The sequence below is a fragment of the Cervus canadensis genome, chromosome 16, assembly GCF_019320065.1.
Source record: "Cervus canadensis isolate Bull #8, Minnesota chromosome 16, ASM1932006v1, whole genome shotgun sequence".
NCBI classification, from domain to species: domain Eukaryota; kingdom Metazoa; phylum Chordata; class Mammalia; order Artiodactyla; family Cervidae; genus Cervus; species Cervus canadensis.
In genome coordinates this window covers 62,410,932-62,429,463 of record NC_057401.1, presented here as the reverse complement: position 1 = coordinate 62,429,463, position 18,532 = coordinate 62,410,932, and the positions used below count along the sequence as shown (strand labels likewise).

The following is an 18,532-nucleotide window of genomic DNA, read 5'->3' as shown; positions in this document are numbered from 1 at the left end:
CACTCCTCGGGCGCCTTGCCCCTGATCCCTGGAATTACTTCTCAAATAAAGCAAGAGCATCCAGGTCCTTCCCCTTCATGGATCACTGCCTTGTCATGGAGAAGGGGCTTGTGTACCTGAAAGAGTCAATTCCTAGGTAGGTTGATAAGAAGTCCAGGGTCCTCCAGGAGGAGAGAGGGGTCTGAAATTGTCAAGGAGGAGAAAAAGACACATTAGTCTTAGTCACATAAAATGTTTTTTTTTTTTTCTTTAATCCTGGAGTTGATGATTACACAGCAAAACAACTCAGCTTAAACTTTGTACGGAGGATTATCTAACAACAATGTATCCTGTTTGAGGACAGTTTCTCCTTCTTGAAAACCTTCTGATTAATCCTGTTATCTTAAAATGTATATTATGGGAGTGGGTCTGGTGAGATCTTTCTATTGTTAGTTCTAATCCTGCCATCTTAAAATGTAAACTGTGGGAGTGGGTCTAGTAAGATTTTTACAACCTTGAGACATTCTTTTGATTTATTTTAATAACCAATTGAAAAAGGATATAACTCCCTTGCTGACACTAGCGAGGGGGCCGCTCTCCGCCCCCCTTCTGATGTCTGTGTCAGAAGATTTCCCTGTCCATTTCATACTTTAATAAAACTCTGCTACACAAAAGCTCTTGAGTGGTCAAGCCTGGGCCCTGGTCCCGAAGCTAAATCTTCTTCAGAGATCATGAATCTGACATCATTTACCATAAGCTATCATAACTCAATGAAGGTATGAGGTATGCCATGCATGGCCACCCAAGACGGACGGGTCACAGTGGAGACCCTGACAAAACGTGGTCCCCTGGAGGAGGGGGTGGCAAACCACTCCAGTATTTTGGCTGTGAGAACCCCATGAACAGTATAAAAAGACAAAAAGATATGACACCGAAAGATGAGCCCCGCCCCCCAGGTCAGAAGGTGTCTAATATGCTACTGGGGAAGACGGGAGGGCAATTCAATGGCCATGAACTTGGGCAAACTGCAGGAGATGGTTAGGGTCAGAGAGGCCTGGCATGCTGCAGTCCATGGGGTTGTAAAGAGTCAGACACAACTGAACAACAACAGATCCAAGTCCTTGTGCCAGGCTCACCTTTAGAAGGAACCCAAGCCAGTATGCCAACTGTATTTCTCTACTGAATCACCAAGTACCTGTGGAGTGAGCACCTACTGTGTGCCAGAGTCAGCCATCAGAGGGTGAGTGTATGCAGCAGCGCCCTCTACAGCTTAGCACAGAAGAGATCCAAGGGGAAGCTGAAGCTAACTGATGCATCTCCACACAGCTGCACAAATGGATTTTTCAACAAAATGATTTCGGTCTCAGTTTCAGCTGAGTTCTCAAGATAACTGGTGTCAACTGCTCCCGTTTCACAAAGTGTGTTACCAGATCACCTATGCAAGGCTGTGAAGGCTCCTGACCATTAGCTGACCTCCTGTGTCCGATCTTTAAAAGAGGTTTGAGAGGTTGGGAGAGGTACTTGATTATAAGACCTTTTTTTTTTTCCTCTCTCCTGGTGATTTTACTAGGACCCCTGCCTAGGGCTTCCCAGGGGATGCTGGTGGTAAAGAACTCACCTGCCAAAGCTGGAGACACAAGAAAGGAGGATTCGATCCCTGGGTGGGGAGTGAGTGAGTGAGTGAAGTCGCTCAGTCCTGTCTGACTCTTTGCAACCCCATGGACTGTAGGAGCCTACCATGCTCCTCTGTCCATGGGATTTTCCAGGCAAGAGTACTGGAGTGGGTTGCCATTTCCTTATCCACTGGGTGGGGAAAATCCCCTCAAATCCAAAAAACAGAAGCAATGTTGTAACAGATTCCATAAAGATTTTTAAAAATGGTCCGCACCCAGAAAAAAAAAAAAAAAAAACTTAAAAAAAATAGACAAGAAGGATCTTCCTAACATTGGTCTCCTCTGTACTTAAAAGCTCCCCAGGCGGCACTGTGGGAAAGAATTCACCTGACAATGCAGGAGACAGGAGAGATGCAGGTTTGATCCCTGGGTCAGGAGGATCCCCCTGGAGGAGGAAATGGTAACCCACTCCAGTATTCTTGCCTGGAAAATCCCACGGACAGAGGAGTCTGGCGGGCTACAGTCCATGGGGTCACAAAGAGTCGGACACGACTGAGCTCACACACGGCTGCCTAGGGAAGAGTGGGAGTGTGGTTTCCAGAAAGTTTTAAACTACAGGGGCGCCTCTGCGGCGGCGCTGCTCCAGACCCTCTTGAATCACTTGTCATTTCACATCTATCCCGACTTCGTCACCAGGCTGTCAGATCCCGGCGGACAGTCCACTTGGTTCCAGGCTCATCCCAGGCGCCGGCACACAGGAGGTGCAAGGTCATCAATTGCCCAACCAACACGGTCTCAGTGATGGGACAGACTGCGCGCAGAAAGGTGTGCAGGCCGGAAAGTGCGGATCTCAGAGGCGCCTACCCGCCCCGGACCCCAGCAGCGGCTTTAGCAGATGGGACTCCCCGATGTCCAAAGAAGGAGCGGGGGGCGGAGTTTCCAGGGGCATGGGGGCGGGGTCGGCCCCGCCCTGCCCAGACTCGCGCGGCGCGGCCGCCGTTTCCCGGCAACAGCAGATCGCCGGCGCCTGGCAGCCCCAGGCAGGAGGGCTGCACCCGGGCCCTCGGCGGGCGGGCGGAGCTCGGCGGCCAAATGGAGGACGAGGAGGAGGAGATCACGGCTTCCGCGCTGCGGGGCAAGCCCCGGCCGCTGCCCATCTCGGCGCTGTCCGCCTTCAGCTACGTCCCTCCGCGGCGCCAGGACCCCAAGGAGCACAGCTACTACTACCGCCAGGGCCGGGTGAGCCGGCATGGGGTGGGCGGGGCGGGGGTGCTGGTTGCTGGACGGCCGAGCCGGAGGACTGGACGCTGGTGGGGGCTGGGGGTCAAGGGCGGGGCTGCCTGGAGGGGAAGGGGCAGGAGGGTGATGGGGGCGGGACTGCAAGTCCTGGGACGTAACCCGGGTCCGGGGAGAATAGGGGAGGGGTTACACTGCCTGGGTGGGACCAAGGGGGCGTGTTTGGGGCGGGCTGCACTTCCAGGGAATGAGATGGGGGCGGTGTTTCACTGAGGGGAAGGGCTCTGGGAGAGCTGCACCCCACGGGAAGAGTCTGGGGGAGGGGGATCAGAGGGGGAAGCAATGGGGCGAGGCTACACAGAGACATTTGTTTGATGAATAAAGGTTCGTCTAGTCAAAGCTATGGTTTTTCCGGTCGTCATGTATGGATGTGGGAGTTGGACCATAAAGATGGCTGAGCACTGAAGAATTGATGCTTTGGAATTGTGGTGTTGCAGAAGACTCTTGAGAGTCCCCTGGACGGCAAGGAGATCCAACCAGTCCATCCTAAAGGAGATCAGTCCTGAATGTTCATTGGTAGGACTGATGCTGAAGCTGAAACTCCAATACTTCGGCCACCTGATGCCAAGAACTGACTCGTTGGAAAAGACCCTGATGCTGGGAAACATTGAAGGAGGGAGAAGAAGGGGATGACAGAGGATGAGATGGTTGGATGGCATCACCGACTCAATGGACATAAGTTTGAGTAGGCTCTGGGAGTTGGTGATGGACAGGGAAGCGTGGTGTGTGCTGCAGTCCATGGGGTCGCAAAGAGTCGGACGGGACTGAGCGACTGAACTGAACCGAACACTGCGAGGGAGGGTGCTGGGGGCGGGATTACCCTGTGGAGAGGGTTTCCCCTGCTGGAGAGGGTTTCTGGGGGGCGGGGACGCAGGGCGGGGCGGGGCTACCCTACGGAGAGTGAACTGTCCGAGGGGCAGGGCTGCAATGTCAGGTTAGGAGTCTGCGGACGTGGCTGCACAAATGGGCTGGGGTGGGCTTGAGCAGCACAGCCTGTGAGAGGTTCATGGTGGGAGGGGGGCGTCAGAGTCACAGGCGTGGGAAGGTAGTAGAGAAGCCTCTCTCGGGGGCTCTTAGCCCCCAGAGAACCGCTGCTAAGACCACCAAAGTAAGACACACCCCCGCGCCCAGCCACCCAGGGGCTGGGCAGGGGCGGAGCCGTGGGGGTGGGGGGTGGGGGTGGGTTCAGTTCAGTTCAGTCGCTCACCAACTCCCGGAGCTTACTCAAACTCATGGCCATTGAGTCGTTGATGCCATCCCACTATCTCATCCTCTGTCATCCCCTTCTCCTGCCCTCAATCTTTCCCAGCATCAGGGTCTTTTCCAGTGAGTAGGCTCTTCACATCCAAAGTATTGGAGATCCAGCTTCAGCAGCAGTCCTTCCAATGACTATTCAGGGCTGATTTCCTTTAGGATGGACTGGTTGGATCTCCTTGCAGTCCAGGGGACTCTCAAGTCTTCTCCAACACCACAGTTCAAAAGCACCAATTTTTTCTTTATGGTCTAGCTCTCACATCCATAGATGACTACTGGAAAAACCATAGATGGACCTTTGTTGTCAAACTAATGTCTCTGCTTTTTAATATGCTATCTAGGTTGGTCTTCCAAGGAGCAAGTGTCTTTTAATTTCATGGCTGCAGTCACCATGTGCAGGGATTTTGGAGCCCAAGAAGATAAAGTCTCTCACTGTTTCCATTGTTTCCCCATCTATTTGCCATGAAGGGGGGGTGGGTAGGGGAAGGAGTAAAGTGCGCCTGAAGAGGAGTTGGGGGGGAACTGGACCTGTGGATGTGGGGTAGGCCAGAACGTTCAGCCAGTGTTCTGAGGCTTTTGGGGGTGGGTTAGGGCTGAGTGCTCTCTGGGGAAGCAAAGGGAGTCGCCAGGTCCCTACTGCTTCTACCGGAGCAGCAAGCTGACTGGGTGCCCAGGATCTGGAGGAAGGTTGGGAGCTGCGGTCCACTGCTGGGCGATGCTCCCTCTGGGGTCTGACTGCAGCAGGCTTGGCTGACTCGGCTTATTCTTCCTGAATTCACCCGTCAGACACATGGTTCCTCCTTTCTGGGGCCAGGTCAACCAGGCAGCAGAGAGATGCCCAAAGTGACCAGACCAGGTCTCCGTGCCTGGAAGGAGATCAAAAGTGAGCGCGAAGTGAAGTTCAAATACGCCCCGCCACCTGCTTTAAGAAAGCTTTATCAAAACACAGTCACGGGCTCATGTGTTTAGTATTGTCAATGGCAACCTCGAAGAATTAAGGAGCTGCAACCAAGACAGTGGGACGGGCAAAGTCTGTCCCAGTGATTGTCTGTCACTTTACAGAAAACACTTCCATCATCTGGTCTGATGTCTTACTGCCCTGGGAAGGTAGAAATGGGCCTTAGACAAAGTAATGCAAGTCGATTGTAAGGAAAAAGAACACAAAAAACTCAGTACAGTTGATCGCTGGGGTCATAGGCAAATTCAAGTCCTGAAGCCTTTAGTGTCATAGGAGAAAAAAAAAAAATGACGCAGGAGAAAGGTTAACACTTAAATAAAAAGGCCTTCGAGGTGGCAAGAACAACAACAGACATTTCAAAGTCCTTTCGCAAGCCAGCTCCCAATGATAATGAAGTCCTTGTGTGAAGTGGTGTTTAATCAGCTGCAGGACCCCAGAAGCTGATCCTCTGACCTTAAGAGCATTTGGACTAAAGAGGATGAACTGTGTATCACAGGGGGACTCCGCTGCCCCTAAATTCTTTGTAAATAATTCCAAGCTCCACTCAAAGCTGAGAAGAAACGCTGAGAAGCTAGCTCTTAAGTCAGTTTCTCTGTGTCACCCTCACTGGTTTGTTCCTTAGGAGCACAGGCTCAGGAGTCCTGGGTAAAATTACTGTGTGTGTGTGTGAGTCACTCAGTCGTGTCCGACTCTTTGCGACCCCATGGACTGTAGCCCTCCAGGCTCTTCTGTCCATGGGATTCTCCAGGCGAGAATACTGGAGTGGGTTGCCATGCCCTCCTCCAGGGGATCTTCCTGACCCAGGGATCGAACCCAGGTCTCCCACATTGCAGGCAGATTCTTTACTGTCTGAGCCACCCGGGAAGAGCTGGGTAAACTACTGACTCCGTGTTAATTAGTTCAAGTCACAGAGCAACCACTCCGTCACACCTTGCCTGTCTCTGAATCAGAGCTCAAAAGAACCAACTGCATGGAGCTCTTATGAAAATTAATGTAATTAACGGGTAGAAAGTGGCACATGGTAAGCTCAGTGTGAGCAGGCCTCTTCTTCTTCTTATCATTTTTATTTGTTCATCTTAGTGATGATTAGTTTCCTTTCATTGAAGGTTGGGTCTCGGGGCCTGTCTTTTATCCTCCACCCTTGTTGACAGTTGGAAATTAACACAGGTGTGGCAGGTAGTCTGAGTGTCAATGTGTCAATCTATTGGTTCCTAAATTCTAAGGCATCTCCCCTGTGGGAGCTCAAAGTTAAAGCTCTGATAATAGCACACTTATTCAAAGCCCGTGGCTCAGGAGGTCAAGAATCTGCCTGCCACGCAGGAGACCCGGGTTCGATCCCTGGGTCGGGAAGACCCCCTGGAGAAGGAAATAGCCACCTACTCCGGTATTGCCTGGAGAATGTCACAGACAGAGGAGCCTAGCGGGCTACAGTCCATGGAATTGCAAAGAGCCTGACCGACTGAGCAGCTAACACTTTGATTTTCAGTGTCACAGATCTTAAGACAGCTTTACCCTCTAAAGCTGCCAGCAAAAACGCTATCAACTCCTGTCCCGCTCCCGAAGGGGCCTCTGGCAGTGTGTGCCTTCCCCATAGGTTCAGTTCAATGGTATTTTTAAATGACTTTTCTTCTTCTTCCGCCTCAGCCACATTTCAGCCCCTGAAATACAAAGGCTAAGTCAGAGGAGAATGACCTTTCAGGAAGGTTTTGATTAAATTTTTCAAAGTCTAAGAGCTGCATTGAGAAAAAAAAAAAAACCTTAGGCAGTGTTAGAATACGCTTTCTGTCATGCTAATGTGAATTGTGGACAGCTCTGTTGTGAGAGAAGCTTTGCTCAGAAAGCCCTATCTTGGTTTTGGTGGGATTAGCCAATTTTCCTTGCTGGTTTGTGGGAGAAGCACAGAGGCAAGGGGTTGAGTGTTGTTTCTTTGCCCTCCTGATGCCGAATTTCCCTTTGCCAAGTGCGGCCAACGACTTGGTAAAAAAGATGATGGGTTTGACCGCACAGAGGAGCTAAGGGGCATCTCTGAAGGGTCCGTGCCAGCGTCCAGGATGCAGGAGGTGTTCAATCTCAGCTCCAGGAGCCCCTCCTGAGTGGAGGAGCCTTTGGGCACCACACACACCTGCCACAGCTGGGGAAGCTGAGCTCCTGTTCTGTTGCTGGCCCGCCTTTAAAATCTAGGCAAGTTTCTCTCCGTTATCCAGCGGACTCTCGCACCCACACGCCATCCAGTCTCAGCGTGTACTAGCCAAATGCAAGTATGCCCCCTGCAAGACACATTTCCGTTCCCACTCCTGCCCGATTTTCTGCTTGGCATTTACTACTATCTGACCTACTAAATATTTTCCTTGGTTATCCTGTTGGTTTTTTTCCCTCTCCTATTAAAATTGGAGGGCAGGGATTTATTTGTATGCCTCCTGTGTCCTCAACAACTGAAAGAATGTCCACGGTCTCATAGTTCGTGTGTCGTAAATACCTGCTGATGAATCAGTAAGGATGAATAAACGGATGCAGATTTTTTTAAACAAAGTGACAAGTCACCGGTTGACAAGCTTAGCCTCTTAGACTAAACAGAGGTTTCCTTTTGGATTATCTGCTCTTTGGGTTATCCCTGACCTTGCCCTTCTCCTAGGGGACCAGAATTGGGAGTGGACTGTGGTTGCCTCTCTCTGCCTGGGCGGTCTGCACTCGCTCTGTTCAGTGATCTGTCCCAGGAAACTTAGGGCCTGGAGGGGTGGGGAGGAGTGTCTTCCTGCAGCTTAGGAAGGGGCAGGTCACTGAGGAAGGAGGATGGAGTGAGCTGAGGGGTCATGTGTGTCCTTCTAGTGGAAGTCCTTCTTCTGGAAGGAAGCACTGGGAAGGGGGAAGAAGTGTTCCCACCAGTCATGACCGCCGTGTGAACACATGGTGAAGACCTTTCCATGTGTGTTTATGAATGTGATCATGTGCCTCGAACTTCTTAAAATAATATGTTCGCACATGATCACACAACTATGTGTATATACTTGCAGCACACTCTTTTCATTTAACACTACATCTCAGACTCTTTCAAAATCATCCCCTTTTAAGAAGTACAACAATCAAATAATACATGAAAAGTGTTCGTCACTCAGTTGTGACCTCATGAACTGTAGCCCACAGGCCCCTCTGTCCATGGGGTTTTCCAGGCAAGAATACTGGAGTGGCTGCCATTTCCTTCAGCAGGTGTTCCTGACCCAGGGATTGAACCTGTGTCTCCTGCATTACAGGCAAACAGCACTTTCCCCAATATATTTAATCAAGAGACATGTGTACGATTAGATTCAGGTTTCAGCCCATATAATGACTTTTTCTTCCTGGATGTGAATTGCTGCAGGTGGGGGTGGGGGGTGATGGGAGGATGAATGGGGAGCTGATATCAGTGGAAGAGGGAAGGCAGCTGGCTCCACTCTTGTTAAGTTGACAAAATATTCAGATTATTTGGAAAGTTGTGAAAATTTCCCCAACTTGGGATCTTAACACACCAGAGAGGAAATAGTCTTTGCCAGGAACCAAAGAGATAGTTGAGTACTGTCCTTTTTTTTTTTTTTTTTTAAAAATATGGAACGCTTCACGAATTTGCGTGTCATCCTTGCGCAGGGGCCATGCTAATCTTCTCTGTATCGTTCCAATTTTAGTATATGTGCTGCCGAAGCGAGCACGAGTACTGTCCTTTTAAAAATGTTAAGGTTATGTCCTTGATGAGCTCCAGTCCTTCTGAGATATAGAATTCTGAATAATGTTAAAATTAATGAAAACATCCTCCTTAAGCTTCATCTACTGCCTAACTCCCAAGGAGAAGTGCTGAAAGTATCAGAAGGGAAAATGAAGCTCTTAAGAATCAAAGAAAACTACTCTCGGTCACCTTGGGAATTTTCGGTTTTGAAAGTAGGTCGCACGGCTCTGGGAAGCCAGACAGTCTGAAAGCCTGCAGGTGACAGGTAGCAGGTGACAGGACAGACAGTACTATGGTCCATGAGGAGAGGAGCTGAGTGTAGCCCCGTGATAACCTTCTTAGTCAAGGTGGGCTGGGACGTGCTGCGCAGACAAATGGACTCCAAACCCTGAGTCTTAACTAGTGGTGTGTCAGAGCCTGATCATACTGACAAAGGGAGATTTTAGCATTTCTTCTGGACTCTGCATTCAGGTAAAAGCCTGAAATTGCCACGATGGGTGTGCTAACACCACAGAAATGATCAAATGCCTCAAAATTGTTTTCTTTTTCCTCCAGAGAGCAGGTTGTTAACACAAGCCCACCACTGGCCTTAAACATATAAACATAATGAAATATAGCCCAACATGTATGTTTCTCCTGGGCAGCTCTTCTGAACGCAGTGACTTGGGAAACTAGGCTTCTCCATTTTAGTTGCTCCGTTATTGCCAAGGCCTAGGAAACTTTGGGGTTTGGTAGTTCTTCCCTGGATCCTTTAATTTGCTGGCCATTGAGCAAGGTGAGAATTGATGCTTTCAAACTGTGGTGCTGGAGAAGACTCTTGAGAGTCCCTTGGACTGCAAGGAGATCCAACCAGTCCATCCTAAAGGAGATCAGTCCTGGGTGTGCATTGGAAGGACTGATGTTGAAGCTGAAGCTCCAATACTTTGGCCACCTGATGGGAAGAGCTGACTCATTGGAAAAAACCCTGATGCTGGGAAAGATTGAGGGCAGGAGGAGAAGGTGATGACAACAGAGGATGAGATGGTTGGATGGCATCACTGACAGAATGGACACGAGTTTGAGCAAACTCTGGGAGATGGTGAAGGACAGGGAAGCCTGACGTGCTGCAGTCCATGGGGTCGTAAAGAGTCAGACATGACTTAGCAACCGAACAACAACAAAGAGCAGGGTGAGAGAGTGTGGAGGCCTGCAGGAGAGTTTCTTGGGAACTAGGCCTAGATGGTTGTGTCCACTGATTTCACCCTCATTCCCTGGCCAGAGCTGTATCCCACCTGCCCTGGATAATTATGATGGAAACTGGAAATTGCAGTCTTCTGTTTGTGCTGGAAGAAGAAAGGTTTGGTGGGCACTCAGCAGTACCCTTGCCACAATGGAAAAATATGTTTGTTTCCTTTCTCTTGTTTCTTCTTTGCAGAGCTGATCTGGTTTAAAGTTTCAATGGAGAGTGCATTTACATTCAGAATGGTCTGAAAGGGAGGGGAAAATAAAAGACTTGCATTTCAGTTTGCTCAGAATCTAACCCCAACTATTTGTGTGAGAATTTGTGTGCCTTCTGGGAGGAGGAGAGCTGCCAAGATTGGGAGGAGGCACCGGGCATAATAAAATCCGCAGCCCTAGAGGAGATGGCCCCTAGGGTCCCCACTGGTCACCTCCTCTCTGGCCGAGGTTCTCCGGGTGCAGAAGGGGGCGCCCGTGGCCACCAGCAGGTGCTCGGTCCTAGGGAGACAGGTCATTCGGTTGCCACTGTAGGTTCTCCCTGAAACACACCCGTTTCACGGGTCAGCTGGGCCTGGAGGGATTCCAGTGACGATCAGACATCTAGATTATGACCAAGAGCCCAGATTGTATTACTGTGTAAATGGAGGTGACGGAATTTCAAATTACTGTTTGTGTCTGCCTTTGGGCTTCTGCTGGGGCTGGCCTGTAGCTCTGAACCCTAAAGGGAATGGTCCACATTGCAGTAGCTCCCTTACAGAAGGCGGGCATGCTTGTTTGGAGAACCTGCCTCCCACCATCCCAGCAGAGTGGTTGGCAGGCATGCTTGAGCCTCTGATGTATTTCTGCAGGGCCCACTGGCCTGGTGATTATTTAAACAAACAAACAAAAAAAAATGCTGCAACATTTCCATAGTCTCTCTAGGCTAGAAGCGAGCACCCAGCCAACCCCACCAGCTTCTGCTTCTGTGGACATCTTACTCATTGATGTTAAGGATAACTGAGATTTTGGGCTTCCCTGGAGGCCCAGTGATTGACTCCATACTTCTAATGCAGGGGGGTGTGGGTTCAATCCCTGGTCGGGGAATAGAGATTCAACATGCTATGCTTTGTGGCAAAAAAAAAAAAAAAAAAAAAAAGCCTATAAAAATATACTGAGGTTTCTCTATCATTTCCTAAAGGTCTATAAAGTTTGAATTTTATGTGATAAGCAAATATCTGATTTTACATGGTCAGAGTGATGTGTATTCTCTTTGTGGTAGTTCCCCTTTTGCTTTTATGCCTAGAAGGCCCCTTATGGCTTTTCTTTTCAGCTATTTCACTAATCCATCCTGAGTTTACTTTTGCCTGTAGTGTGATATGAAGACCTAAGTTTCTTTTTCCCCCAAACAGCTAGCCAATGTTCATGGTACCAAAATCTGAATAATGGATCACCTCTCCATAGATTTGGGTCTTTGGCTTTTTTATCTGTGTGAGTACAAGGTTGGACTTCCCTGGGGTCCAGTGGTTAAGACTCTGTGCTTCCAAAGCAGGGGGCAGGGGTTCAGTCCCTGGTCAGGGAAATAAGATCCTACATGCCACTTGACATAGTCATGTATGGATAGGAGAGTTAGATTATAAAGAAAGCTGAGCGCTGAAGAATTGATGCTTTTGAACTGTCATGTTGGAGAAGACTCTTGAGACTCCCTTGAACTGTAAGGCAATCCAACCAGTCCGTCCTAAAGGAAATCAGTCCTGAATATTCATTGGAAGGACTGATGCTGAAGCTGAAACTCCAATACTTTGGCCATCTGCTGTGAAAAATTGACTCATTGGAAAAGACCCTGATGCTGGGGAAGACTGAAGGCAGGAGGAGAAGGGGACGACAGAGGATGAGATGGTTGGGTGGCATCACTGACTCGATGGACATGAGTTTGAGCAAGCTCCGGGAGTTGGTGATGGACAGGGAAGCCTGGCATGCTTCAGTCCATGGGGTTGCAAAGAGTCAGACACAACTGAGTGACTGAACTGAACTGAGTACGAGCTTACCTTCAGGAGGTTGTAGGTTGCCTTTAGGAGGGGTGAAAGGCAGGGCCGACCAAACAAGTACATGCACGGACCCAGCAGCTGAGTGGGAGAGACAAGGAGGTGCCAAGAAGAAGCTCCTGCAAGGTGACCTCGTTCCATGCCCACTGGGCACAGATTGAGCAGTCACAGCTCCCCGTCTAGCACATGGAGTGACTCGGAAGGCACACAGGTCAGCATTCCAGCATCGCTGATTCAATGTCTTGTACATGATGCCTCTGAAATTTTGGAAGAACCTGAAAATAATGTTTCTAAAAGACAGCCTTGTTTTCGTTACTAGATGGTTAATGGTGTTGCAGGGAAGAGCCAATAATGGCTCCATGTTGGAACTGTGTTGATGGGCTCTCTGTTGCTTCTGTTATTATAATCATTCATAGTGGCCTGCCTCAGAGGGCCCTGCCCTTCTGCCTGACTGTTGAGAAAAAGTGCCTTTGTTCAGGACCCTGTCCACCTGTGGATGGCAGGAAGGAAGAAATTAACACATCCTCTGCCTGAGGCTTGCCATTCTAGGAGATAGTTGTAAGATTAATGGCCTTTTTACTTTGTTTACTTTGTCACCAGCCCCCCCCCCCCACCCCACGCTGCCCCTCTCCAGTCTCTGTTCTATAAAAGAACCTGGCATCTAGACCCTGATGAGATGGTTATTTTAAGATATTAGTTTGCCATCTCTTAGGTCAGCTGGCTAACTTGTTGCCTCAACACCCATTTCTTGGATTCATTGGCCTATTGTGCTTCAAGCAGAGCAAGTTTGGGCTCCGTAGCAGTGGTACCAGGATGGCAGCCATGTCTGGGTTATCTTCAGACCTTCCTGAGCAGGAGCCAGATGTCCTGCACAGGATGGATGATGTGTGAAGGCGTTTTCAAGGCTGGGCTGAAGCTACGTCACACTCCAGCCATTTCCTCTGTTGCTGGAAGCCCTGAGTTCCCACACTGAGAGTCTTCGGGATGTGATTTCCAGCAGATGGTGCACACATCATGCATCCTTTTCACTGTGACCTTCTAGCTCCGTGTCCTGCAGTTGGAAGGGGTCATTCTAGCATGAAAGATGGGCAAAAAAACAAGCAGGCTCAGGTTCCAGACCCTGTGATCCCAATTCCAGTGAGATGGCCAGTCTGTGTTCACTGCTGGAGGATTCAAGGCCAGTGGCAGTTGGTTTTTGTAGTTATTAAGTCACTAAGTCATGTCTGACTCTGACCCCATGGACTGCAGCACACCAGGCTTCCCTGTCTTTCACTATCTCCTGGGGTTTGTTCAAACTCATGTCCATTGAGTTGGTGATGCTATCTAACCATCTCATCCTCTGTCGTCCCCTTCTCCCGCCTTCAATCTTTCCCAGTATCAGGGTCTTTCCCAGTGAGTCAGTTCTTCACTTCAGGTGGACAAAGTATTGGAGTTTCAGCTTCAGCATCAGTCCTCCCAATGAATAGTCAAAGTTGATTTCCTTTAGAATTGACTGGTGTGATCTCCTTACTTTTCAAGGGACTCTCAGGAGTCTTCTCCAGCACCACAATTTGAAAGCATCAATTCTTCAGTGCTCAGCCTTCTTTATGGTCTAACTCTCACATCCGTACATGACTACTGGAAACCATAGCTTTGACTACATAGACCTTTGTGAGCACTTGGCTGGAGGAACATAAATGACAGGCCTGACTTACAAGGTGGAAATTAGAGATCAGTTAACACATGGATTTCCTCTTTTACTAGATACCAAATGAGGCAGTTTTATTTTTGTAGTAAGAAAAATTGGGGATTAAAATTATGGAGATGTTACAGATGGTAGCTCTGTTAACAGGATTGTTTTCTAACACATCAGAGCTCTGTGTGTGTGTTTTATACATATGTTTGCTGTATGTACAAAATACATGAATATTTTACATGTATATATAACATATGCCAAATATATATATCTATGTTCATACATATATGAATTACAGTTTTTATAGCTGCTATATATGATTAAAGAAAATATTTCTGTCTCTCTGAAGGAGGAGAACATCTCTTTGGATATATTGTCCTAGAATGCAGAGATTGTTCACTTTTCAAAGTCGTACAAGCCTATTAGAGAAAATTTGAGAAATTCAAGAGAAGCAGAAATGAAGGAGAAAACACAGATATCAAACATATTATTATTATTTTAAGGTTTGAACTCCAGGATGGAGTCAGGGAGAGTGAGGAGCCTCTTCTGGGAAGAAGGGGGTCTATAACAAGTGGAGAAAAAGGGCCCCTGGAAACATCTATGCCCCTTTGGGGCCCCGTTGAGGCCAGGGGCCTGGCCTCCCTGCTCCCATCACTGCCCACACGATGACCTTCCCGATACACGTTTGTTGCCATGGGGAATCTCTATATGTTACCTCTACCCTCCATCAGGGAGGGTTCAGGCCTTTGAAGCCCCCTGAAACTTCCACGACTCAGCCCCTGAATAAACCCATGGCTTGCTTTCTCTCTTTATTCCCAGACTGGAGTCATTTCCCTGTATGACTGTGTTTTTAAGAGGGACCCAGGTTATAATCAGAACTTACACCGAGATGACAGAGAACACGCCAAAGGCCTGGGACTCCACATTAATGAGGAGGTAACAGCAAGAGGGTGTCGCCGGGTGTGAACAGATTCGCAGTGTGCGTGTTTGTTTACCATTGAGTTCAGCTGCACGAAACTCTCCCTGTCTTCCTGTGCCGGGAAGAGACGACCAAGCTGCTGTCGCTGTAACTCGGTCCTGTTAAACTGTTCATTTTTGTGACTGTTCAGTCCTGTGAGAATGAAAGTTTCAAGTCGTACCCGACTCTTTGCAACCCCATGGACTGTAGCCTGCCAGGCTCCTCTGTCCATGGAATTCTCCATTCACTGGAGTGGGTTGCCATTCCCTTCTCCAGGGGATCTTCCCAACCCAGGGATCAAACCTGGGTCTCCTGTATTGCAGACAGATTCTTTACTGTCCAAGCTACCAGGGAAGCCCAGCCCAGTCCTATAGAATTTAACAGTTCCATGACAGCAAAACTCATAAGTTCTTTCCGACAGATAAACAGGTCTCTGCTGGACCTCTGAGGCCTGGTATCACGGTTCCAGGGGCCCTGGCCTTCCGGGAATGAAAGCACATGGACAAGAGAGATTATTTCTCCCGAGTTACTGGGTTACTATATGCACCACATATGGCTCAGTTCCTCTACTATCTGAATAGTTTTCTGGAAGCAGCTGACAGGGTGGGTGGCGACCAACCAAGGGAACCAGACTTCCAGGGTGAGAAGGTCAGGCTCACAGCAGATGCCTGGGGTGGGGGAAGGAGGAGGAGGCTGTGCGTCCCCTTGATAGGGCCAGGACCATCTGCCCACTGGGTTCGACCCCCCTTCCACACTGGAACATTGTCTCCATAAAATCTGATGCGAGGACAGTATATTAAAATTCATGTGCTGCATTAATATCATCATCTTTGTACAATACACAGAAATCTGCATGTAAGAGCTTCTGGTGGGATTGCTCTTTGGATCAGAGGATTTTTGCCTGCTGGCTGTTAATGTTTTAGAATGTTGCCATGTCACTTTCCATGAAACTCGTAATTGATGTGAAATTAAGTGATGGAAGTGCTAAGAGGTATCACTGCTTAAGTCACAGACATGAACAGTTTTTCTGCTGTGTTGTTGTTATTCAGTGGCTAAGTCATGTCCCACTCTTTGCAACCCCCATGGACAGCACTTCCTTGTCCTTCACTATCTCCGGGAGCTTGTTCAGTCTCATGTCCATTGAGTCGCTGATGCCATCCAACCATCTCATCCTCTGTTGCTCCCATCTCCTGGAACACTCCCTCAGTCTTTCCCAGCATCAGGGTCTTTTCCAATGAGTCTGTTGTTTTTGGTCTGTGTTAATTCACTCCCAGTTAGTAGTGAAGTTTGTGCTTTTCTCTCATAAGTATGGACTTCCCTGGTGGCTCAGATGGTAAAGTGTCTGCCTGCGATGAGGGAGACCCAGATTGAATGCCTGGGTCGGGAAGATCTCCTGGAGAAGGAAATGGCAACCCACTCCAGTATTCTTGTCTAGAAAATCCCACGGACGGAGGAGCCTGGTAGGCTACAGTCCATGGGGTTGCAAAGACTCAGACATGACTGAGCGACTTCACTTTCAATTTTCTCACAAGTGTACATGCCTAACATGACTTAAAGTCAGTCAGACATTTTGAGCACCTCCCATATGCCACTGTGAGTATAAAAAGAATGAAAGAGGATTGTCTGCCCTCATAGAGCTGAAATTCCCATGAGGAGACAGAAAAATAAAAACCCAGTAAATGATGAACTGAATTCCAGGTGAGTGATAAGTGATATGCAAAGAGATACAGCCTTTTAAGGGGATGGGGACAATGAAAGGGATGAGGAGGTCTGGGGATGTGATGGGGGCTGGGGAGGTGAGGAGTTGGGGAGATGTGTGTCTGGGAGAAGGAAGGAGGGGAAGAGAAGACAGGCGGGAGGGGCAGCAGGGAGAAGGGAGGAGACGGAGGAGGAACACGATCCTGAAGGCAGTGGGTACCTGGCGCCCCCTGCAAGATCTTGGACTGTCCTGAACGTCTTGAGGACATTGGTGGCCCGGAGCAGAGGGGACAGGATCTGACCTGGTTGAAGAGAACCACCATCCCACCCCTGCCAGTGGCATCAGTTCAGTTCAGGCGCCCAGTCCTGTCCGACTCTTTGGGACCCCATGGACTGCAGCAGGCCAGGCCTCCCTGTCCATCAGCAGCTCCGGGAGTTTACCCAAACTCATGTCCACTGAGTTGGTGATGCCATCCAACCACCTCATCCTCTGTCGGTGCTTTCTCCTCCCGCCTTCGGCGTCAGTGTGGTCCTAACCGGCCCCTCAGGGGCTGCAATGGTTCATTTGTAGGTTTCTTCTGCACGGAGAAGCCCGGTGGAGGGGGAGGCGGGTGTGGGGACATGCAGGCGTGGACAGGTGAGAACGCTCTACTCCCTTCCTACAGGAGCGCGAGCGGCCGGTGGGGGTGCTGTCGTCTTCCGTCTACGGCTGGCGCATCCACCAGCCCGTGGAGCCTCTGAACCGGGACCATGGCCGCGCGGGCCACGTGAAGGCCGACTTCTACCGGAAGAACGACATCACCAGTATCAAGGCGCCTGGCTTCGGGCACATCTCTCCCGCCTGAGTCCCTTCCATGGCCCGAGGGCACACGGGCGAGAGGGAGGGCAGCGCTGACCGCGGGGACGCTCGGAGGGCCCCCCGGGGCCGGCGGGCGCCCCTGATGCGCGCTGGGCCGCGGGGAAGGACCAAGGACCACGCAGGGCTGCTTGCCTGTGCGTTTCCTGGGCGACCAGCCGGGCCAAAGGCCTGCGATTCTTAGGATGGACACCTGGTAGGACGTTTTTTCACCGGAACCAATTTCAAGATGAAATGATGCTGGAGACTGATCCACTGTGGGCATCTGAATAAAATGAAAACCTTGTTCCCTCCTTGACTGCGGTTGGTTTTGCTTTCTGTTCGCTCCTCTCCAGGTTTGCGCGTCTCCCTGGCGGAGGCGCTCATAGCAATGGTGCGCAGGTGTTTTTCTTACCGGTTATGGGAACTGATACCGTCTGATGGCACTAATAACAATGGGAGATAAAATTGCCTTTTGGCACAATTAGACTCTAGATTCTACAACCGCCCCCTCCCCCGCCAGAGGTCTGAGGCACAAATCACAGAATTTTGCGTAACTAAGGACAGAAGCCCCCTGCAGGAAGAGTGGCCAGTGAGCAGGGGCAATACTCCTCCGGTCTGTGCAGGGGTTTTTCACTGCGATGGCTTCTCTGGCTTTGGAGCCTGGGCTCTAGGGCCCCTGGCTTAGTTGCCCCAGGACATGTGAAATCTTCCCAGACCAGAGATAGAACCCGTGACCACTGCATTGTAAGGCGAATTCTTAACCGGTGGACCACCAGGGAAGCCCCATCTTTAAAGGGGGAGTTCCAAGCCTTGAAGAGTTTGTGTGGGAATCAAGGAGCCACTGGAGTGTGGTCTTCCCACATAGGGGCTGTGACGGTTCATTTGTAATTTTCTTTTAGGAAGCAGCTGCTGCTTTTAACCAAAGTTGGAAATGTTTACTCTGGAGATGATTTGAAACTTATTTCAAGTGTTAAGATGTTGGCTATTGTTTTGATGAATGGATCTCTTGGTAGAAATCACCCTTCATCTATTGTGATTAAATTTCCCACAGCTTAGCAGTTAATGGGCAGGTGATTAATTTCACTGCTGATTCCTCCACTGCTTGTATTGTTTTGACTGAGGACTTTATGACACTATGTGTTCCTGGCAATTTCAAGGTTGAGCAGCTCTTAAATATTTTTTTATACTTTTGAAAATGTTTTTTCACTATAGCTTTTTTTTTTTTCCCCAAACAATAGCAGTTTTTTTGGAATGCCTTTGGGTGCGTTAACTACATTTATAATAACATTATAGAAAGTATACAAAGTTTGGGTTATGGAAATTTTTATAA

The 18,532-nt window shown here is 49.3% G+C and overlaps 1 protein-coding gene and 1 non-coding gene across 2 annotated transcripts; one reads left to right on the top strand and one right to left on the bottom strand.

Moving 5' to 3' along the window:
- The first annotated feature begins 2,563 nt into the window (after positions 1-2,563).
- Positions 2,564-17,518, top strand: C16H5orf49 (chromosome 16 C5orf49 homolog). Its single transcript, XM_043489126.1, has 3 exons — positions 2,564-2,831; positions 14,528-14,644; positions 17,030-17,518. Exons 1-3 carry the CDS (start codon positions 2,685-2,687, stop codon positions 17,207-17,209), a joined length of 444 nt encoding a protein of 147 aa, XP_043345061.1. The 5' UTR covers positions 2,564-2,684; the 3' UTR covers positions 17,210-17,518.
- On the bottom strand, positions 8,674-8,780 carry LOC122454677. The gene has a single exon (XR_006273483.1). It is a non-coding gene; the product is annotated as a U6 spliceosomal RNA (small nuclear RNA).
- Positions 17,519-18,532: the final 1,014 nt, after the last annotated feature.

Excerpts from the sequence above, each read along its gene's own strand:
- C16H5orf49 (XM_043489126.1), top strand. The coding sequence starts at position 2,685 with ATGGAGGACGAGGAGGAGGAGATCACGGCTTCCGCGCTGCGGGGCAAG. Across the intron at positions 2,832-14,527 it reads ACTACTACCGCCAGGGCCGG|ACTGGAGTCATTTCCCTGTA; the intron begins GTGAGCCGGCAT and ends CTTTATTCCCAG. Across the intron at positions 14,645-17,029 it reads GACTCCACATTAATGAGGAG|GAGCGCGAGCGGCCGGTGGG; the intron begins GTAACAGCAAGA and ends CCCTTCCTACAG.